Genomic DNA, 24,920 nt, shown 5'->3' with positions numbered 1-24,920 from the left:
AGTTATGACTCACTTCCTAGGCCCATTTCTGGATTAAGGTGACCCTGGAGGCTGACTTTGTTTACTGATTAGCTTAAGGGCTCAGGATCGCCAACAGTTTCGATCAGACTAGTTAAGTCAGGTGATTTTTTTCTGCTTCTGAACTTTGTTTTCCATTTTTCTCCCACTCCATATGGAATCTTCTATCATGATCCTGATCAGTCCACCAGTGATGCTGTCATCACTAAATACTGTACAATTCTTTGGGTCTCGGGCTAGTGAAGACTTTCCATGCATCTGTGATTTTTCCCCCCATTCTTCATTGACAACTTCAAGGCCAAAGACCCAGTTCCTTCTCCAAGGGTTTGGTTATGTCTAACAAGTTTTCAAATCTACTACACGCTATACTATATTCCTCAAAATGTTCTACTATTTACCTAGATATATCTGTAGGACATGTAAGGATGTATGAAGAAATACTCTCTGCCAAAAGTATTACACGCTTGAGGGTGCACTCCTGTAAGCCACCTCACACCTGTTTAGATTACCTATCTACCTCTATAACGACTCATAAATTATTGTTTGTCATCACTGTTATTGAAGAATCGTGTAATAGTATTTACTGTGTTAACTTGTCACTTGCAAACATGCCAGGGTCTGCTCTGACTGTTTTTCCCTTCACTCAAGTTAATACACGTGTACTTTTAAGTTATTTTTTCCTTCCTCCTCCTCCTCATCCCTAGAAACCAAAGAATATTTCTTTCTGTGCCTAAACTTTTTAAATGAAATTTCTAAGGGAGAAAAGTGCAACAATGGATGAATAGAAACCCTAAGTCTCTATAAACTTTCATTTAAAAATAAATAAACACATAAAAAATTTCGAGTCACTGTACAATTTTATATTTCTAGCAGGGTTCTGATCTTTCCACACTCTTTTTTTTATACTTTTAAAATTTTATTTCATTTTAATAATTTTAATGAACATTTACAGAGAACTTGGATTTCCATTCATTCATTGCTGCACTTCTCTACCCGCCCTTGACAAAACTTGGCTATTTTTCCTAGGCCTTATTTTTGGTTTGGTTTTGTAAAAATGATTTTTAAAACTTTGCTATTGCCAGGATGAGGGAATACTTAATAGGTGTTCTGATTAGCATCTCTCTAACTGCGAATGATCCCAAGCAAGTCGTGTAACATTAGATTTTGTTATTAATACCTTCAATGAATGCTTTTCACTTCAAAATTTGGGGGGGTGTGTGTGAGAAGCGGAAAAGAGCAGTTTTACATGGATTTTTTTAATATGCTACAAAACTTTCTGCTCAGGGAGCTCTGGTGGCCTAGTGACAAGAAGCTGCACTGCACGCGGTTCGAATCCACCAGATGTTCTCTCTGCTGGAGAAAGAGGGGCAGTCTCCTCCAGTACCAGTCGGATCAGATTTGATGGTAAACACCAAAAAAAAAAGAATTAAAAAGGAAAAAACAACAACAACTTTCTGCTCTACTTAATATGTAGATACACCACAATGATGCTCAGAATCCTCAGTCAAAGTGGGCTCCCAAACACAAAAGAAAGACTTCAGATAAGGTCAGCACACATTGTATAGTAAAGATGGCTAAAAAAAAAAGAAACATGACTCTAGTAAAGATGTAGAAATACAGCTTATGACACAATTATACTAAGGAAAAAATACGGGGAGACAATATATATGGAAGATGGGAACAAAGAGCTTTATTTTGTTATGCTTCCATGATCTCACACTAGTAGAAAATTTTCTGTTAACCTGAGACTTTTGCACGTGACTAATCAATCTCCTATTATGGTAGCATAGCGAAAAGTAAATTTACAGAAAAAATAGAAATGTCTAACATGTACTAGTTCTTCATTAATGTTACAAAGGAAGGGCTATGGTGTAGATTATGTGGGGAACCACAGAAGAAACAGTCTTTGTCCTCAGCAAGCTTAATTCTGGAAAATGTGGACATTATAAAACCTCATCAAATTTCTAAGGAATCCAACTATCAATTTCTGGTCCTAGCAACAGTCAAAGGTTATTATATCCATGGCACTGATTGGTGTTTACCTCTTAATTCTTTTCAATCGAGGGCGACCACATCAATGGACAACAACAACAGTTCTACGGCTACAAATCATAGGAGAGTGCCATGAGCGATGCTGCCTTACAGGTGACTAGAAGAACTACAACAACGATGATGAAGACCGTTATCTTGCCACAATCGAATACTAAAACTTGAAGAGTCAACACAGAGAAGAACGTAGGAATGAACTTCAGTTGACCATTATCAATGTGTCTGATTCAGGCTCTACCTTCAGATGCAGATGCCTCTTTAAGTATCAGAATGAGGGTTTGATGTACATTAGAACTAATAGTACTTGAGATGAAAATAAATGACCGACTAGACCCCTCCCAGGTTCTAAGAGGGGTCAGATTTCCCATTTATCAGCTAGCAGTAAGGGTAGGCGAGCAACTCAATCTCAGACTCTCTTCTGTGGCTGCTTCATGGATGGCTGAGGGGAACACTTCAAAAATGAACCAGCTAAACAAACTTCCCAGCAGCACTTGACAGAGCTACACCTATTCTTCCCATTTCCAAAGCAGTGGAGAATTAATTACCAGTTCTATGGATCTATTGTAAGTATAATAGACTAAAGAGCTATCACAGACACATTTATTGTAAAAGCACAATCCCAAGAGTGTCTAGTAGAGGGCCAAAACGATTAACACAAATGCTTTGTCAGATCAAAGATAAAACCTGCACCGCCCAATTGAGGAATGAATTAGAACAGTGGGTTATCTTTCAAATTAACCAGGGCAGTTAGTGAGGAAAATTTCATGAAAGTGTAATTCTTAGCCTTTGTGAATCCACACAGCAGGCATTCTGCCAGCTGACAAGATGATGAAATTTTCATGCTTAAAAAAAGCCTTCTTCATTTCCCAATTTAGATTAGCTAGTGTTTCTCTCCTCTTTTTTTTTTAAATGTATCTATTTGCTCTTCTGGAGCAAAATTTAAGAGGAGGGGGTACATAGATCAATTTCTCACTGAAAAATTGAGTGTTTCAAAAACATCCCTAAAAGCTTACAGATTTGGTCTTTAAACTGGCTTTTTATGACTAAAAAAAAAAATCAATTAAACTTTAACTGTGTTCCGAGGAAACAGCAAGGACCGGGACACGAAATCTACTTTGCAGTAAAGCTCTTCATGCTGCCTTCAACATTTTATCAACTCTGAGAATAGAGGCATACTGTTGTTTCCTTCTAAAGAAATGAACAAATTACTAGAAACTATCCTTGTTCAGTGTTTTATGTATTTTTGTGTATATTTGACTGCTCTAAGAGAAGGGAATTCAAGGATCTTTGTCATAAGGTGAAAGAAGAAATAGTATTTCCTCTCCTATTAAAGTAGTCAACTTTGAAACATGATGCAATAGATTGATTTTCATGTAAGTGAAGTCATATATATTTTGGAAGCCAGAGTGGCATCTATATCCTAAACAACATGCCTCTGGAAACTATGAACTTTGATAAATGTTGATAGTTGTAGAGGGGCTTCAGGTCCTTTGTTCACAGGGTTGCTATGAGTTGTGCTCGACTCAAGGCAATCAACAACACAACATATGAACCTACACCTTTATTCCTTTTTATTTGAAAATCGTATTTTTATTTTTTGACAACCATATTTCTTGGTGATTTGAAACTACGCTTGATCAAATTCTGTATTCCACTCTTCTCCTAATGATGAAGCATGTGTTTCTCAATGTAACTTGTACGTCCCCTGAAGTGACTCTAAGTTTAAAATGGAGGGAGGAGGAAGCTTCAGATAAAAACAAGAATTAGCAAATGAAACCACTAATATGTACTCTCAGTCACTATGTACAGTAGGCAGTTCTTTTAAGATCACAAAACAGGAGTAAAGAGCTGTAGGTAATTAACTCACCACTCACTCAACCTCAGTACTATCAATATCTTTGGCTCTACAACACTTGACATATGTTAGTGTCCAACTGGATTGCCATTAGTAGTCCTTGTAATCAACACAGCTGGTGGTCAATAACAAAGAAACTCAATGTAATGTCCCTCTACTGGCTCAAGTAAGAAAGAGAAGGGCCTACCATGAAGTAGAACTCAGAAGAGCATGATCTTTTTCTGTGAATGCGCTAATTCTGCAAATACAGGAGACATTCACACAGCGTGGAGCCATGAAAAGAAGGAATAATGGCGATCTTTCTCTGTCACCCAATCAATAATATATGCTAAACATCAGAAGTTCATTTCTAATTTAGATGATAGTCATACTAAACTCCAATCTTCGATGTGATATTTGTCTATTGATTAGAAACCCCATGGAGAAGTCAATCAAGTGGGCAGTTAACTACTTACTTGTGGCAACATGACAAATAAAGAGAATGCTCTCTAAGTCTTGGATTAAATTTCTAGACAATGAAAATGAAGTTATTTAGACTGAAAAAATGTTTACATACTCACCACTACTACCATACATACAAAAATAAGTTAAAAAGCAATGTTTCAGTTAGCAATGTTTCTAAACTACATAGAAGATCAATTTTCTGCCTATTTCCAACTTAGCCAAAACAGATTGTCCCATCTTAGAGAAAGAAAATACAGGAGTTTCTTCTAATATTAACATTTCCATGGTGAAAATGCTGATAGACTAAACAGTGAAAATTTAGAATTCTTCCCATAATGAATGATTCCCAAAATCATGCTCTGCTAGTGAGGTCTATAAATGAGGAACTGAGTAATTCTGACGTTGATTCTTCATGCTGAATAAAGGCCTAACATTTCATATCCTGAACGTTTTGTCTACTTTGGAATGTGACCTCCCCCCAGATAACCTTGACGTCCATCCAACTGTTCATTAAATGAAGCACAAGATTTTTTTTACTAAAAAAATGTTTTAGATGTCCCCTAAATGTAGTCACAATTACTATTCCGAGAAAACAGAAACAGAAAAATGGATTTTTTTACAAATATAAAACATTCTACTCTAAAATTGCAACAGATAAAACAATTCTAGGTTTACTAATCATTCTACTGCTCTAATACTCTTTTATTTTTATAAAATAGGTCCATTTTTACAGAAGAAAATGCTTGATGTTAATTAATGTTCATGTAGAAAAGAAAATTATACTGATAAAAGTCATGAGCCATAATACCTTGTCAATGTAGCATCTTTAAACGCCAGAAAAATGGAATTTGCATTTAAAAGACATTTTTTTATTTTATTACTCAGAAACTAAGCAATGAATTCAGTTTATCACATAAAAAAGAGAATCAGCTAGGGGGCGGTTAATTGAAACCATCCCACATGATTTTCTGGCCCTACTTTCTCCTGTGCCCAAAGATTTGGGTAACCATTTAACTTAGCCTTATTTAGATAGGAGTAAAGAAAAACACTTCCTTACTCCCATTTTTCTTAAAAGCAACTGAATCTCATTACTTAAAATACTACAAATCAATGAAAGAGATGTAATGCTTAATAGAAAATCAGTTCATTTGTCATGCTATTATTTTTTCCAGGTTTAGATTAATGGGATTTTTCTTGGAACATTCTCTAAAATCTTCTCCATTTCAAAGAAACAAAGAAACAAATACAAAAATCATATTGTTTTATATTAATAGTTACCAAACCAAGAGCCTAAAATTTGTATGTGTAAAAATAATCTCTTGATAGATACTTACATCATAGTATTTTTTAATGCAACGTCTAATGTCCATGATCAATTTATTGCTCAGCTGTACTGTAAAGGTCAGAGGTGATGCATTACAATCAATGTTACTGCAACGATACAAGCTGGGCTCCATATCAGTTCCCTACAGAGATGAAAAAGAAGTGCAGACAGACAAATATAAAAAAAATTATTCCAAAGTTATAAAAGGTTTCTGGGTCCTTAAAACTTGTATGTCATCCTGGTGTGCAACATTAATTCATTTTATTGTTGAGTATTTAACCCTATTTCACAATTATTTTTCTTCCCAAGACCCCACTAGCCACATTAGTAAAAATACCTTCCACAGCTTTGTCACTATCACAATGGTGGCAAGGTTGAAGCAAAAGCTCTGAGATTATTTTACACTCAACACAAGACAAATTCTGTGGATAAAACAACTTTCCCTCTGAAAATGGCAGTAAAGGTTTGTTATTGGAAATCTCTTTCAGAGATGCTTAATCAGAATGCTTAATTTTGGACTTATACATTTCATACTTGAAGAAAGAGTCCTATGACCTCAGTCTGCTTTCATATTGTCAATGAAAACGGAAGCATGAAGTACAAAAATTAAGTGTTGCACCACAAAACTGTATCATTTATCGGCAGCTTACCAAATGAAAAAAGTTCTGCTTACCCACCCCCCACCCTACCCCCATCATGGAAATGTTTTTGGAGGAGAAGCAAGATAGATTAAAAGTTGAGAAAAAAAGGGTTTTTTTTTTACTCGTAAAAACAAAACAAGCCCCACCAAACCTAAAACAAAAACAAAGCAAATATAATGTTCAGGAAAAACTGTTGGGGTTTCTGGACCATTTGTTTTCCTTCTTAACACTTAAAACATCTTGGTTTCCTGCTTCTATCTGGTGCATAACCCAACCCGCCATGTGAAGCAATTCCAGGTGGAAGAGATTTTAGAGCTTGACATCGGCTCTTCCACAGTTAGCCCATCTGCAAGTTGTCAAGCCTCCATGCAATTAACCATCTTATTTACAGCTGTAATGAAGCAAAACTCAAGGATTTAGCAAGTATTGCTGATCTGTGGCTGCCTCGTCCTCACACTTGCTTCCAAAGACTGCTTTGTTTTCATTCAAAAAAATGCAAAACATCTGCTGTTTGTCCAAATTAACTTAAAATAATTACTTTTAATTTAGATAAAGGATATATTTTCTTTCAGTTTCAAGGTTTTACATAGCTTTGTTGTCTAGTCATCTGCCAATGGCTAGTACATGTGTAACACTGGAGTGGAATCAAATAAGTTGGCCAATTTTCCAAGTCCTAAACCAAGGTCAATGATACATTTTTTGGCAGGACTTCTTGAGAGAAATGCCTGTCCCTGATTTCTTAAATGTATGATATGCAAAGACAGCAGGAAAGATAACAGAAGTACCTTTGTCAGAGAGGTGGTAAGTGGGATAGGAGGTAAGATAAGAAAAAACTTTCCTAAAACACTTCATTCCCATTAATTTAAGATATAGGAAAATATTGCCTTAAGTCTTAATAAATGGAGGTTGGAGGTGGGGAAATACAGGTTACTAATTAATGAATTACAATCAAAAATACTTTAAGATAATTTAGAATTTTTGACATTCCATTTGAAAACCAAGGTCAATCACTTACAGATGCCAAAAGTAATATTCGAGAACATGTGTTTAAAAAGTTTTCAAGGAGAAATGAACTAAGTTGTGTTGTGAAGGCCATATTATGCTAAAATTTTTTAAACTCATGCAAGACATGCTTAGCTGTGTTTTCTTTGTGTATCATGCTAGGGGGGTTTATGCACTTTATGGAACATCACTCACAAAATTAAAAAATGGAAAAGAAACTAACCGAACCATCAAAGACGCTGTCATAAATATTCTCAGTTCCACATGCAGGACATGAACATTTGAATTTTTCAGTGTCCCTGTATTTCTCTTCATCAGTGAGCTGTGCTGGGCCACCAAGTAAAGCATCATTCTCTTCATCTTTATGATAATGGTGAACTCGAAACTGGGTAGGGTCGAGTCCTATTGACGTAGAAGGAAAAAGAACAAATTCAGAAGGGTACAATAATGTAAATACTCTCATCCCAAAACTACCCAAAGGGGAGGGGGAGCCTCAAACAAGATAATTATTCCAAATTTGCATACATACACAACCATTTGAACTTAAGATAAAGGCTAATAACATGGGTGAAAGACTTAAACATCCCTCCCCAAAGTGATTACTTCATAAATTAAAAAAGTAAACTAACACAATAGCAAAACATGCTCTGGTCATTTGGATTTGGAAGCAACTCCTATAGGATGGCTTTACCATTTTATTAAAGTTACAATGAAAATCTCAGATAAATTGGATAGTGTTATTAAGAAACTCTTCAAATCAAAGTGGTACCATTAAAACTGAAAATAGAGAATAAAAAATCCCATTAAAGAAAACAGGTTCACAGCTATTACAACTCCTTCAAGTGGAGACACAACTGCTAACACTGATTTCAATGCAGTGGTCGATTTCATCTTGGCTCAGTAGTTAACAGCATGTAGGTTGCAATCTAATTCAGTGGTTAAAATTCAGTAGCCGCATCTGAGCCAAACACAACATGGCTTTTTGGTGTTCAGAATTCAGAAATATGTGCAAAAGCAATGTATCTACAGATTCTACAGGGCAAAATGTGCCCTAGCAATCCTAAAATCAAATCTACCTTGCACATTTCAGTAGAAATAATTTAACTAAATCATGCATAGTTTATGCCATCATATTTCCACAAACTATTGAAGAGAAACATTTTCAGGCCAGTCGGTTTAATTTGCCCATAGCCAAAGTACACCTGATGCATTTACTATTTGAATTTATACTTATGGTATTCCACACTTTATCTTAGAATATATATATAGATACACACAACCCCCCCTTACATATTCTCTTATAAGTATTTCTTCACAGCCTTTAAGACTTCTAGGCATTGTAAGAATCTATGAAAAGCTATCGAACATACAGGTAAACAGGTAAATGATAAACAGGAAGAAATGATAAAAAGAGGGGGGGAAAGTAGATACATACCAAAAATATATCTAAAACTGGTTTTAAATCTTTCAATAGCTACTAAGGTAGATAATCTAATAAATGTATTCAGAATTCAGTAATGAAGTCTTCAGTCCTATTTTGGCATTTGTTATGAGACATCTAGTAAACCAGAATATACTTCAGGCAGACTCTTCCAAGTAGAAAGATGCTGCATAAGGAATGAGACTGAGTCTTCGAGTCTCAGTTTCACCACCTGCAAAATGGAGGCAGTGCCACTGATCATGCAAAGCTGGTTTAAGGTTTCTAGCTCGTAACATATTACTTACGCTTTCAGTGGGCAGGCACTCAAACCCAACTTGAAAAGCTAGCGAAGAAACAGTTCTTCTCTAGACTATATTCACTCAAGATAAAGGATTCAGGAACATATATAAAACTCATGTCCATGCATATCAAGTTCCCCTGGTTTGTAGAAATTAATCAAAGTGAGTTTTCTAAAGTGACAGCATATAACAAAGAGCGCACAAAACAATTTGAGAAAGGTGTTCTTTCTTAGCCACATGAATTACAGTTACACGGGTCAACCCAGAGACTCATTATCTATTTGTTTAAAACTAAATCTGTGCCTTAAGAGGAGCGGCAAAATTGGTGACAGATGTGGGAATAAACCCCCTCACCTTTAAAGATAAGACTGGCAAAGGGACTGGGGGAGAGCGTGAAAGCCTGGGAGAGAGGCCATTTTCCCCTGTAGCGAAGACAAACTACTGCTAATTCCTTAGGCACCAGTTGTTAAGCCAACTGTATTTGTGAAAATGAAAACACAACTTCCTCCTTCCTCAGAGTAATTATTAATTCTAAATCCTATATTATTCAAAAAGTCAGGAAAAAGGCAAGAAAGGATAACAGGTAAATTTCTACCATCCAAACCTGAAGGGTGGAGGAGAAACCCAAACAAGCCAATATCAGCTTTGTACTTTCTCAAAAAGGGGCAGTCTGTGAGAAGGAACCCAAAGAAGCTGTCCTCCTCCCCTCCTCACCAGCCATGGCTCACACAGCCCACCTGAGCACATGGATGGAGTCTGTTGAAAAGCATGGGCAACTTGCCTGCTGGGTAAGCTCAAACTGGACATGTGTGCTCTGCTGACTTATGGGCAAGTGCCTAAAAACTAGCCGTAAGTTATTGAAAAACATCAAGCTTTATAAAATGTCTACTCTAATCATCCATATCCACAAACAACGTTTATCTTCCAATGGTAGTACGAAGCCAAGTGGCCTAGCCAGTAATTTACAGGCTAATACAAGTATTGCCCACAATACAAACTAGTTCTGTTCCAAAGTCCATATTTAAGTCAAACTGATAGCCAAAGACAGAAGAGTAAGGTATGGCTCCTACCTAATGTCTGTCAAACATTTTGTCTTACTATATACCATTATAGAGTGTGGAAATTATCAAACAGTATCATTGATACCACATGCAAGCAAGATTCTGCCAACTTGGAAACAGCCCAAAAGTCCAACCACAAATGAATGGATGAGAAATTATGGTACATTCACACAATGGAATATTATGCAGCACGTAGGAGCAATAACTTTGTAAATTATTACCTAACTTGGGAGGGACTGGAGAGCATTATGGTGACTGAACTAACTCCGTTCCACAAGGATAAATATTGTATAAGACTGTAATTGTAGAATGAGTATAAGGATCCAGGAGGGGTGGGAGAGGCTAGAAGCAGAGGGATGTGGATGTACAGGGGGAAGAGGGGATTAATCACTGGATTTGATGGGTGGGGGGGATGAGTGAATGTGTTCAAATTTGTATTAGAATTTTGTAAAGAAACTACTTTTTAAAGAAAGACCAAAAAAAAAAAAAACAACCCACAACAAAAAAAGAAAACCGGAGAACTGCCTGGATTTAGAAGAGGCCGTGGCACTAGGGATATTATAGCTAATGTCAGATGGAACTTGGCTGAAAGCAGCGAGTACCAGAGGAATGTCTTTCTATGTTTCATTGACTATGCAAAGGCATCTGACTGTGTGGATCACAATAAACTGTGGCTGACTCTGAGAGAAATGGGAATCCCAGAACACTTGATTGGACTTATGCAAAACCTATACTCCGACAAAGAGGCAGAACAGAGCAAGGAAACACTGCATGGTTCAAAACTGGGAAGAGTGTACTGTACATTAAGGATGTGTCCTGTCTCTGTATCTTTTCAAGCTATATGCGAAACAGATTATCTGGGAGGCTGAGCTCTACGAGGAGAAGTGTGGCATAAGGATTGGAGGAAGATTCATCAACAACCTGGAGATGACTGGTATGCAGATGACACAACCTTGCTTGCTGAAACTGAGGAGGACTTGAAGTGCTTGCTGCAGAAGGTCAAGGACTACAGCCTTCAATATGGATTGAAACTCAACATCAAGAAAACAAAGATTCTCACCACAGGGCTGATTGGAAGCATCATGATGGATGATGAAGAGACTGAGATTGTAATAGCTTCAAGTTGCTTGGTTTTACAGTCAATACTCTTGGTACCAGCAGCCAGGAAATTAAAAGATGAATTGCATTGGGAAAGTCTGCTGTCAGAGATCTCTCCAAGGTACTGAGGGACAACGATGTCAGTGTTGAGACTAAGGTGCACCTGATACAGACCACAGTCTTTGCAATTATTTGCTATGCATCTTATTTGCTATGCATCAGAGAGCTGGACAATGACTAGGGATGATAGAAGGAGAGTTGATGTCTTTGAGCTGTGGTGCTGGAGAAGAGAACTGAATGCATGTACCATGGACTGCTAGGAGAACAAACAAGTTCATCCTGGAGAGGGTGACACCAGGCTCTCCTTGGAGGCAAGGATTCTGAATCTCCAGCTGACATACTTTGGACAAGTTGCAAGGCGAGATCAGTCCCTGGAGAGGGACATCATGCTTGGGAGGGTGGAAGGAGAGGGAGACCCTCGATGAGATGGACTGATTCCATCACTGGGGTAATGGGAATAGGCGTGTTGGGGACAATAAGATTGGCAGGGGATAGGCCTGTTGTACAAAGGGTCGCTATGATTCACAGGCAACTCGACAGCACATAACAACAACAACAACATATACTATGATATGCATAAATAAGAGAACCATTTCCAGAAACTCTAAAACATCTTTAAGTGATAATATGTTTATGCTAGTCACAAAGTAGAACCTGTTTGTAATATAAACTACAGCATGTACTTCTAATTTTGAATATAATAGGAGTTGGTTCATAACTATGTATATAATGTGGACAAATGTCAACTTGGAGTTAGAGTGTACTTTGGGTTCAATCTCATGCTGAACATTTTTAGGCAGGGGACTTCATCTCAGCATTTCCTTGGTCAGAGTTTAGTGTTAAAATACAAAAATTTAAAGATAATGATATTGTAAGCATCTTAAAATATTAGATATACAAAGATCATAGTCCAAGTTACTGAAATAAAGATGTCAAATAAAAGTTATTTTGATAAGAGGAAAACTACCAGTTCAACAGGCAAATTGCCACAAGGCTAAACTAAATCCTATAAGGGAAGCCTGTCATATTTTTTTAAAAAGTCAATTAGAATAATTTTTTTAACTATAAAATAGTCTTAAACAAGAGCCACACATATTTCACCAAATTAATTCTTTTTTTCCCAAAGCTTCATATAATTGGTAATAAGCAGTTTTATCTAAGTTTCAGCAGATTTAAAAGTTTTACTGCTTACATCCTAACTCATTAAAGGTGACTGAAACAACAGGGGGAAAAAGTATCTAGTGCTGCCACCTAGAGGAAGATATTCTGAATTTTTAAACATGCACAATAGGCCTGCAACATACAACTATTTGTAATGATTGTTCTTCCAAATTAAACATTTATATTAGGAATAACATTAAAGCAAAATCTTCAGGATCACAGCTACCATGTGTAAATATACACTGTATATAAATATTATACTTGCCACACAATAAACAGCTCCAGGGACGTAGTAAGCAAGCAGCTGCACTGTCAACCCAAAGGGCAACTGGTTCGAATCCACCAGCTGGTTATCAGAACAAAGATGGGCAATCTTTCCCCATGATTTATAGATTCTGAAAACCTTCTGGAAGATCAGCTAAGAGTCAGTTCCAACTCCAGGGTAATAACTTTCTTTGAACAAGAAATAGAAAATAGGATTTCAAATTCCTTGTCACTTCTAAGAAAAAGTTTGGTGGCTTGAACTCACAAGCTGCTCTATAGGAGAATGTGGTTAAGCTGCTTCTGTAAAGACTTACATACAGCCTTGGGAGCCCTACGGGGCAGTTTTCCATCCTATGGGGTTATTATGTTTTGGAAGCAATTTGAAGGCAACAGGCTTGGTCTGGTTTTAGTTCTATTGAGAGCTTTCATCAAACACCTTGCTTAAAAGAAACAAACTTTGTGCCCATTTGAGAAAAGAAACTTCCACTATCAGACTAGCTTTTGACAGATGACTCTGACCATTTGGCGAGGCACAGAATAACACAAGCCTATCTGAACTTTAAAAAACAGGTTAGCTGGTAAATGAGCATCTGTGATTTCTCTCACAGTAAGCAGAAATGATGGGTGCTTTAATTCAATCTTGTGACTCTAGTGCCCTACTTAAATCTTTTTTTCTAGTGGTGGGAGTGGGGACCACAAAGGCCATTGAAATGAATAACTACTGTCATTTTTAATTAGAAAATGTACAGTATCCCACATTATTAAGGAAACAGGATCAAAACTCTCGTGTTTCAAGAATTATTTATGGAAAGTAACATCATCGGCACTGGGGTGGATGAGTAGAATGATACTGTTTTTACTTAAGATCACCACAGTCTAATCACACGCCCCCCAGTGTGACATTTAACACAAAATTAGTTTTTCCACCATTGTAAACTAGACCTATTTTTAGACTGTTCACCTGCCTCTGTCCCCAGTGAGTATTCAAACTGCTTCTAACTCAAGTCATAAGGTTATCTGAGACACTGAGGATTTTCTAAAATCCTCCTCCTCCTAAAGACTCCTATAGTGCAAATGCAAATAATGAGAAACTCCTTTTGTAAGTGTACGTAGGGAAAAGGCAAAATACATCTAAATGAAATGCCAAAGGAGTAGGAGTCAACAGTGTTTCCATGCAGTAGTTGATAAAATAACTCACTTAAATGCAGTTAATAGAAATCTGTTGTGAGGTTTCTCTGTGTGTGAAAGTTCTAATGTGTCTTGACTTTTTAGGGAAGAATACAGAAACTGAAAAATTAGTATGATTAAAAAAATACTGAATTGACTTTTTAAAGGTAAATGTTCCATCTACAAAAAGTCCTGTATAGGAATGATTATACCAACTTTATTCATAACACAGCCAATAACTGGAAACAACTGAACGTCATCTACAGGAGACTAAGTCAACTAAACAGGTCTACCCAACAATAGAATAATGCTGTTGTTGGGCGCTGCTGAGTCAAGGGCAACTCATAACAACTCTATAAACAGATCTGAGCCCTGGCCTACTCTGTGCCATCCTCACAATCTCTGACACACTTAAGCCCACTGCTGCAGTCACTGTGTCAATTCACCTTGTTAAGGATCTTCTCCTCTTTCACTGACCTATCCAACCATGATGTTCCTTGCACCTTTCCAAGGAACATCATGCCCCTTCGAACTATATACCCAAATTATATGAGCCAAACCTTTGCCATCATTGCCTCTAAGGAGGATTCTGGCTGTACTTTCTCTAAGACATACCTGTTTATTCTTTTAAAAGTCCATAGTACATTCAGTACTCTCCTCCAACACCACAAAGGCATCAATACTCCCCCTGTCTTCCTTATTCACTGTCCAGCTCCGGGTTGAAGTAAGTGATTAAAGAAACCATGGCCTCAAGCCCTTGCCTTTTAGTCTTCAAACTGACATCACTGCTCCTAAGCACATTGCAAAAGTCGTTGACAGCCTTGTCCCACGGATTATTAGGCGTGGGGGAAAGAATGAATTCTAATTCATGCAACAAGACAAATGAAACCTGGGAAATACTACCCCAAGTGAAAGTAGTTAAAAAGCATATATTGCATGAGACCATTTTAATAAAATTTCAGAACAGGCACAACTAACTCATGATGCAAGAACTGGTAGCACAGTGACTACTAATTGGATGGTTGATGGTTTGAATGCACTAGCAGTCACAAGAAAAAAAATATGGCAGTCTCCTTTGATATAGCCTTGCAAACCTTATGAGGCAGTTTGTTACTGAGTCAGTAGGAGTCAGGACTGACTGAGTTAGATTTAACATATGATGAAAGGAATCAGCTTAGTTGCTTTGTGAGGAGGTGGAGAACAAGAGCATATTCTGGGGAAATATTCTGTGGCTGGATAAACCGTATGGTAGTCTCAGGAGCCTCTGGTTGGAACAAAGAGTTGAGTGCTTTACTACCAACTGCAAGGTGGACAGTTCAAACTCATCCAGAGTCACTGCTAAAGACAGACCTGGTGGTGTGCTTTCAAACCTTGAAAACCATGTAAAGTCATAACCTTCAAAAACCCCCTGCACAAAGGGACTGCCATCAACTCTAAAGGAATTAATACCCTAAAGATCTCTGCAATTCACTGAATATTTAAAATACCCACATAGAAATATTTTCAAAGGACTCGCTTAAAGAATTTCTATAAATAAGAAACAAAAACCTCAGTAAATAAATAGAAACACAAATTGGAATCACAATACTGTGTACCACCACATACCCACTAGAATGCCTGAGGTAAAAAGATGGCAAATACTAAGTGTTGGTGAGACCACAGAGCACAGTTCACAGCCTGTGAACTGGCAGGTGCCCGTTAGAAAGCTGGCATTCACTACTAAAGCTGAACAGATATGTCCTGTGTGACTGAGCGAGTCCACTTTTATGTCTATATCTGCAAGAAATATAGGCATATGTTCAACAGGAGACAAGCACAAGATTCCTCCAAGCAGCACTTTTTTTTTTAAAAACAAATGTGGAAAATACACCTAGGTATTTTCAAAGAGTATGGCACATTCAGAAAATGAAAAGACAGACATGAAGTACAACCAAGTAAACATCTCTCACCTAATGTTGCATGTAAGTAAGCAGAAACAAAAAAGAAAAGCTCAGACTGATGAAAAAAAGAAGGAAAATTCAACTATGAGATTAACAGTCTTGATAGAGCTTTTCACAGGGTGAGGGAAGAGAGGGGAACTATTTCTGGACAGTGACAAGAGTGGTGTTTTGTAGAAGTAATAATCTGGGTTTTATGATCAGTGTGTGGACGACAGTGGAGTGTATTCACTTGTGAAAACAAATCTACCTACCCAGTTAGATTTTGTGTGTTTTTAAGTAAATTTAGCTATCACAATCTATGGGTCCCAGATTCTAATTCAAATGCATTATAGAACAGTCTGGGAACTAGCAATGCTAGATATCTGATGAAATGCAGTTACTATTGTTTTTATTTGTGATAACTGTGGCATTTTTAAAAGGGAGTCTTCCTATTCTTTTGTGCTGTTCACCTGGAACCAACACATGGCTGACCCTCCAGTAGCCTCTCAAAAGTAGTAAATTGAACAGATGAAGACGATTCATCTTTCTCTCATGGAGTAGCCCGTGGCTGTGAACCAAGTGCATTTATACTGGCAGTGCAGCTCCTGACCACTAGGCTACCAGAGCCTATCCTTTAGAAATAGAAAATTTACAACTTTAAAGAATATAAAACATCTAATAAGTTTCATAGGGAACACTGGTGGTCTAGTGGTAAGGAATAGAGCTGCGAGCTCAAAATCAGGCAGTTTGCGTCTACCAGCTGCTCTGTGGCAGACAGACAGACAAGCTCCTCCCGTGTGATCTACTGTCTCTGAAAACCCAACAGAGGGTCAGCTATGATTCGTTTCTGATGCAACGGGACACACGTTTCCACAATAAAAAGCTTGAAAAACACTAAAGCTCCAACTTAAAGATAAAAGTGACTTTTATCTTTAATAAAAGCAAATAAAAATAAAAGGATCTTTCATCTCGACAAATCTCTGAAGAATGCAAATGCTAAATATCTGAATATTTGAAAGGAAATAGTATCTCAATCCATTCAGGTAGGGGGGAAAAAACACCAAAAATCCCTCATTTTTGTGTTATCTTCTTTTTTAGTTTTAATCTTAAAGAAACTGTTAGTGTATTTTCATATGCTGGAGAAGTCTTTGTGATACAAATAACCTCATGAACCAAGGATTATTCCAGTTACAGCAAAGTCCTCTTCTCTCAGTAAGGAGATACAGCGGAAAACCGCAACCCTGGAGTTCCCTAACCACCCACCCGGTTAGAAATGAGTACTTGTGCAACTGGTTCCTGACACGCTTTCTAATTTTATAAAGTCTGCCTTATTTTCTGTAATTGAGCCACCTAATAAATATTTATTATTAAAAGTAATTAATCCTTTAGTAAGTAGAAGCCACTTATAATTCTCTTATTCACACATATAACTCTTCGCTCTCATTCTTACAAGGAGCACTGGTGGCTTAGTGCTATGGAGCTGTGCTGCCGCCAAAAAGCACACAGTTTGAATCCACCAGCTGCTTTGGGAAAAAGATGGGTAATCCCCTCCCATCTGAAAAGCTGCTGGAGGGTCAGCAATGAGTGGGCTCCAAGTTGAAGGTAAACAAGAGCAATCTTATTTACACACACATTTAATTTAGTTTAACTACTGACATACAATGTGTATTCAACTTGTGTAATTTATTGCCTCACACATTAATATGTTCTATACATTTAAAGAACCTGGAGTGGTGCTACTTTGTTGTATTTAATCAAAAGGATATAATTTAAGAAAAACCAAACTAAAAAAATAAAAGGATATAATCTTTTAAGAGAAAATAAAAAACTAGGTTAGACTGAAGTAATTTAAGACTTCCTCTTCCTATGGTAGCTCCAAAGGCTACAAGAATTATAAATTACTCTTCCAAGTGATTATTCCAGATCTGCTCTGCTTTAGATCATGGTTCTCCTCTCCAGTTGTGTAAAGCAGGGTCACAGCTCACCTGCAGTATGCAGTCTATCGAGACAGACACGGACCGAGGTACAGAGCTGTAGAGTTCTCCAGTGGGACAGAAAAAAGGTGACTATAGGAGAGGCAACCATTCTCAACTCCAAACTGACCTCTCCATAGCATATTTCCACAAGGACTCAAATGCCAGCTCAGTGCTGGTAGCATCAGCTAGTCAGGGTCTCTACTTCCCCTGAATTCTGATACTCCTTCATTTTATCTGCTTGGGAACTTCTACTGTATTGTCCAATAGATTCCTCTCCAATTTTGAAATCAACTGCAAAGAATACAGGGCTGTATTCTGAGACAATGATCCCCGAGTGCCTCTGCTTTATCCCTCACAATGGCTACCATGATGGTGAGTACAGGAGGCCTTCAACGTTAATCTGTTGGCTGAAGACAATACTGACTAGAGCCGCAGGCACCTGGTAACTTGGACAGGAGTGCTACCTGGATTGGGGCCGTTCTTAACAGTTCACAGGATTGCTGTTAACATCCTATTTTACAGTTCATGTGATAAGTTGATTTTTACACTTTACTATTATTTTAGAAAAAATCTGCAAGGCTTAGAAATGAAGCGCACATGCACATACACACTCTTTTGAGCACTTCGCCTTGAAGATACTAAGTCCTCACTGACTTAGTGATGTCTCGGCACCCAGTGTAGGCCTCATGCTCGTTCCAGAGCATCACTTTCTTTTCCCTTCTTCTCTTGGAGGCATTCACACTTGCTGAAGATATACCCCAAAATACTGACTGGCCCTCTGCTGTGCTTCTTCCTTAAGAGATGTGTTGGACTCTGGGTACTAACAAAAATTATTTTCTATGACATATGGAACATGGTACAATTTTTGAAAGGGAGAGTTTTACTTTCCAGTCTAACCCTGGAATGAGTGCAGTTGATAATTTTTCTTTTCTTTTAAGTACTTTTTCTTCAGAGCTAAAATTCAAAATTATCATTTTCTTACAATTTTATTCATTTCATAGTACCAAATAACAAAACTTCCCAGATGGCTATTTTTTTTTTAAATTTCATTATCAACCCGGAAGAAATGCATTTTTCAGCTATTGTACACATCACTGTTCATTGGAAGAAAGTTCAAATTACAAATATTGTCATGTATGAAATCTAATATTTAAAAAAAACAACTCACAAAATAAAAACAACGAGCTTTAGACTATCCTTGTCACTGGCCAGTATTGCTAGGTACAGAAGACTGTTTGGATGTTTAAGCATACTGTGAATATTTCATTCAAAGAATATATGGCACATTCATTAGAAAAAGGAGGCAAAAAACCTATAGTCTGGAGACAAAAGCTAAGAGTTTAAGTTTTAGTGGTCATGTATCCAAGGGGGCTATTGTATGAGAAGAGTAATACTGTATTTTTTTTTTCTATTCACAGATGGAAAAGAGTAAAATTTTGCTTTATTTAAGCCCAATAGCAATAATCTTACATGGGTTTCAGAAAAATGATACACATTTTACTGTGGGATAATGAGGACCATTAGTTATTAGAGAGAACAAATTATTCTCTTTCAGTTCAGCAGACTTATATTCACTTACTTAATAGACTAGCCTCTCTCCTTTTCACTAAAATGGCCTTGCCGCATGCAACACTAAGCCATGCAGCATGCCACCAGACAGACTTCAGGAGGTACCTGGATGGGAGACACAGTCAAGAGAATTTCCAAAGTGAAGCCACAGGGTAAAACCAACTCTTGATGCGTGCCTTTCATTTTAAGGAAAGCAGTATAAAAGCAACAGAAAAAGAAAAAGTTGTTGAAAAACAAAGCTACTCTCCACAAAAGAGTCTTAAAAATAAAAAATCTTGAGCTTAATAATTTTCCTAAATGAAATTATGCCATTATTCCTGACTTTCTTTGTACTACCTAAAAGGACAAAGTCTCAAACTTCACTAAAGTTTCAACACTGCAATGTGTTTCATTAATCAAAGATTAAAACTACATTAAAAGCAAGAGAATTCTTTTATGTCTGTGATTAGGCAGTTGGAGGGCTTGTATTTTATGTAGACATTTGTATACTTCAATTTATTTAACATTGTCAGTTCCCTAACTGCAGTTTTATAGATAGAAAGAAAACAGACTTAGAATTTTAAAAACAAATTACAGTAATTTTATGCCCACAGCTTGTACCTCTTAGAAACTACGCACCCACCAAACCCTCCTCCTGCCACGCTTTCCCTATCCATTGCCTCCCTCTCTTCTCTTAACCACAGGCGAGACGGGAACTGATAGCAGGGACCTCAAAACCCTCAGTGAAGAATAGTCACTCTGACATTTGATGTATGGTGGGGGAAGAAAGGATGCAGATGAAAAGCCCGAGCCTGATTAAGGCTGGGAGCACATGCTGGCAAAGTTCTGCATAGGCTAGCATTCATGTTTTCTACCGAACGACATGGTGAGTGGGATTTCCTGTACAGCAGGTCATTTCTACTGAACTTTCTATGAGCAGAGAGAGAACAAAATGACCAATTGCTAATGAGGCAGACATCGCCCCCAAATGCAAGGTAGAGGTGGGGTGAAAGTACATCACTCTGTGGTGGTTGATTTGAACCCATCCTATCTTGTGCCATCCTTGTGATCTCTGATATACTTGAGATCACTGCAGCAGTTACAGTGCCAAATCCATCTGGTCGAGGGATTTCCTCTCTTTACCTATCTCTCCAAGTATGATGTCCCTCTTCAAGAAACAGCCCCTCCTAACAAACATGCCCAACGAGGTGAAGCTTCATCATCTTTGCCTCCAAAGCACACTCTCTGGCCACATTCTCACTGTGCCATTCCATGGGATACTCGGAACTCTTCTTCAACATCACGGTTCAAAGGCATCCATTCTTCTTCTGTTATCATTATTCACCATCCAGCTCTCACCAGCATAGCAAGTGACTGGAAAGACCATGCTCTGAATGAGGTGCACCGTTGTCCTAAAATTCATTGTTGTTGTTGTTGTTGTTATGTGCCTTCGAGTCGCTTGCGACTCATAGCGACCCTACGTACAACAGCCCTAAACCCTGCTCTATCCTGCGCCAATCTTACTGCCTCTGACACACCCATCCCGATTACCCCAGTCACTGAATCAATCCACCTCATAGAGGGTCTTTCCCTTCTACGCCGTCCCTCCACCCTCCCAAGCATGATGTCCCTCTCCAAGGACCTCTCCCTCCTTATAACATGTCCAAAGTATGTCAGACGAAGCCTCAGAATCCTTGCCTCCAAGGAGAAGCCTGGTTTAACCCTCTCCAGGAGGAATCTGTTTGGTTTCTTGGCAGTCCAAGGTACATTCAATACTCTTCTCCAACACTACAACTCAAAGGCATCAATTCTCCTTCTATCCTCCTTAGTCATTGTCCAACTCTCTGATGCATAACAAGTGATTGCAAAAACCATAGCCTGTATCAGACGCACCTTGGTCTCCAGAGTGACACCATTGCCCTTCAGTACCCTGGTGAGGTCCCTAACAGCAGACTTTCCCATCACAATACATTTTTTTATTTTGTGGCTACTGGTGCCAAGAGTGTTGACCGTGGAGCCAAACAGACTAAAGTTGTTAACAATCTCAATCTCTTCACCATCCATCCTGATGCTGCCAATTGGTCTAGTGGTGAGAATCTTTGTCTTCTTGACATTGAGCTTCAATCCATACCGAAGGCTGCAGTCCTTGACCCTCTGCAGCAAGCATTTCAGGTCCTCCTCAGTTTCAGCAAGCAGGGTTATGTCATCTGCATAACACAAATTGTTAAACAGATCTTCCACCAATCCTGATGCCACACTTCTCCTCATAGAGCACAGCCTCTCAGATAATTTGTTCTGTATACAGGTTGAAAAGGTATGGAGATAAGACACATCCCTGGCGTACGCCTTTCCCAATTTTGAACCATGCAGTGTTACCCTGCTCTGTTCTGATGACTGCCTCTTGGTCCAAGTATAGGTTTTGCATTAGAACGATCAAGTGTTCTGGGATTAAGACAGATTAGGAAGAAGGACCGGCCATCCACTTCTGAAAAAGCAGGCCTCCGAAAACCCTATGTACAACAGAACACATGTCGATAACAGAAAGGGCAACTGAGGCTGAGCTTTCAGGTATGGAAATACAAAGGAAAAGGAAAAATTGTAAGCAGACACTAATGATTGGGACATGGAATGTGAGAAGCATGAATGTAGGAAAATTAGACATTGTTAAGAAAGAAATGGAACACATAAATATTGACATACTAGGCATTGGAGAGATGGGATGGACCGACATGGGGCATTCTGAGTCAGACGATCATATGAAATATTACTCCGGAGATGGAAAGGTGAGGAAAAATGGAGTTGCTTTCATAGTTAAAAATGTAATTTCTAGATCCGTCTTAAAGTACAACATTGTGAGTGACAGGAAAATATCCATACGAGTACATGGAAGTCCAGTGAATACCACTATCATTCAGATACATGCACCAACAACCAGAGCCAAAGAAGAAATAGATGATTTCTACCAACTTTTATAGTCGGAGAACGATCGAACATGCAATCAAGATGCTTTGATAATAATGGGTGACTGGAATGCAAAGGTTGGGAAGAGAGAAGAAGAAATCAGTAGTTGGAAAACATGGACTTGGTGAGAGAAATGAAGTTGGAGATAGAATGATTGAATTTTGCACAGTGACCTAATTGATTGCAAATACGTTTTATAAGAAACATAAAAGCAGGTTATACACATGGATTTCACCTGATGGTATGCATAGGAATCAGACTGATTATACCTGCGGAAAAAAAACCGCTGGAGAAGCTCAATATCAGCTGTGAAAACAAGGCCAGGAGCGGACTGTGGAACAGACCACGAGCTACTCATATACTGAGTCACTGTATCAAAAGGAACTGGCTGACACAGTAATTCACATTAGTACTCCTCAAAAATTTAAAGAGGTCCCTGACTACAGACCTTCCAGTGTCTGATCTCCTGACTGAGGATAGCAAAGTGTGTAGACTGTGAATCCAAAAAGGTGAATTCATTGTCAGTTTCAATCTTTTCTGCATCTATCATGATGTTGTCTATTGGTCCAGCGTTAAGATTTTTTGTTTTCTTGATGTTGAGATGTAATCTATATTGAAGGCTTTGATTTTTTGCAATAAGTGCTTCATGTCTTCCTCACCTTAAACAAGCAAGATTGTGTCACCTGCACAACACAGGTTGATGAATCTCCCTGATTCTGAACTCACATTTTTCATCATAGAACCCAGCTTCTAGAATGATGTTTTCAGCATGTAGTTACATCACTGAATAGGTATATAGCGAGAATATAACCCTGACACATACTTTTCCTGAATTTAAACCATTGTATTCTCTTGCTCTGTTTGAACAATAGCATCTTGGATCTAGATAGAGGTTTCTCACGTGCACAGTTAAGAACTAAAATAGTGACAGCCTCACACAGCCTTACTTTAAAAATTGGTATCAAACAGCAACTCAAAAATTTACAATGGAAATTTAGGGGTTAGTGAGTTTATGTTAACAGTGGGAGAAACAAAGCAAAATCAGGAATGTTGGACTACTCACAGGATATAATCAATGTCACTGCAATGTTCATGTGGCAACTCTTGAATTGGTGTGTATTGTAAACAAAAGTCGCGTAAGACACAATATACATGCATGAAACACAATGTTTATGAATGATAAAAAATAATAACAAAAAAGGGAAAATAGAAATTATTTTCTTAGTGTTTTCAAGCGGTAGAGGATGAAAATAAGAAAAGGCAGCTCAGAAAGGGGAGTATCAGCAGTTCAAAACCAAGGACAAGTTGCCTTTCAGGTAAGTGCCCCCGCCATACAGAACTAAAAAGGGGCTTCCCAGAATGCCGGCCTTACAATCACAAGTGCTACTTGAGGTGCCAGGAAATGGTAAAGGAGAAAAGGGCATGGAAAAGCTGGGGATCTACATTACAAAATGCTTTCACACAGAGGTCCCTGGTGGTGGATGTGGCAGGACACAGTGGAGAGAGAAGATAAATCAAGAATCTGAAGCTCCCATACACATCATTCCAGTCCTACTTAAGAATCTATTTCTTTCCTAAGCTCTTGGGGCTAAAAGGCAGTGCACTTTAGCACAGCAGTGAGAGCACAAGCTTGGGAGGCAAAGAGTACTAGATTCTGATGTAATCACAACCTGAAACTGACCACCTATGAGATCAGAACAAATGAGAACCCTCTCTGAGCCACAATTTCCTTCTCTGTAAAATGGAGCTAATACAACAAATCCTGTGATGTTACTGTAAGGATTAAATAAGATAATACATGCAGACTACTTATCACAGTATGTGACAGAAAGGACTCAATGTGCGGGGGTGGGGGTAATTAATACTGGGCATTTAGAGTTTCTTTCTCCCAGATGAAGAATAAACATCATCAAACAACTCAACTTTGAGAACACATTATATGATTATTTCGGCTGCAGAATTTTATCCTACTAATTATGTTTTGCTCAGATAAATGTCAAAAGTGCATTTCCACTTCCAAAGTTGACATCGCAGGGAGGAGAAGCTCAGAAATGCATTCAACAGGGGCAGGATGGAAAGTGTGTAACCTGACAATTCATCCAAGGCTAAGGCAACAAAACACTGAGAGTTGTCATCAAATTGGTTCTGTCTCACAGTGACCTTGCCCACAACAGAACGGAACACTGCTTGGCCCAGTGTCTTCTACACGACCACTGTTTGAGATGACTGACTGTTGTGGTAGACTGAGGAGATCTATCTCATTGGAGGTACTGGGCAGTATAGGTGTAAATCCTAATGGTTGGAGGAAGGTGTACATACTTACACAGAAGCTAGAGATATGGACAAAATATGACAAATCATACCATTTACTGAGCACTTCTCCTGCTCAGGGCCCTGAGCTAAGCCTCTCATAGGAATATCTTTGCATTTTCAGAACAGCTCTATTTAACAATTCTAAGAACCATGGCTTAGTCCAAGGTCTAGAAACTTACCAAAGCTACTGAGCTTGTGAATAGTAAAGCGTATGTCTTAGCCCACACCTTTTAGTGACAGGACGGGGAGAATTTGCAAAGAAGCATGGATGATGAACATCACAATTAGGGGACACTGAGTAGACCTATTAAGAAATAAGCGATTTTCAAATATTAAATAT

At 38.2% G+C, this 24,920-nt stretch overlaps 1 protein-coding gene across 1 annotated transcript in view; it reads right to left on the bottom strand.

Moving 5' to 3' along the window:
* The window catches only part of POLA1 (polymerase (DNA directed), alpha 1, catalytic subunit), a 361,002-nt gene that overhangs the window by 167,835 nt on the left and 168,247 nt on the right, over positions 1-24,920 (bottom strand). Inside the window, 2 exon segments of the mRNA XM_006903771.1 lie at positions 5,701-5,832; positions 7,557-7,735. Of these exon segments, the coding sequence (XP_006903833.1) occupies positions 5,701-5,832; positions 7,557-7,735 (311 nt within the window).

This window comes from Elephantulus edwardii, unplaced genomic scaffold (assembly GCF_000299155.1).
Source record: "Elephantulus edwardii isolate Elephantulus edwardi_28Jun2011 unplaced genomic scaffold, EleEdw1.0 scaffold00040, whole genome shotgun sequence".
NCBI classification, from domain to species: Eukaryota; Metazoa; Chordata; class Mammalia; order Macroscelidea; family Macroscelididae; genus Elephantulus; species Elephantulus edwardii.
Note: the sequence above shows the minus strand (reverse complement) of the source record. Positions and strands in the feature narration are given on the sequence as shown.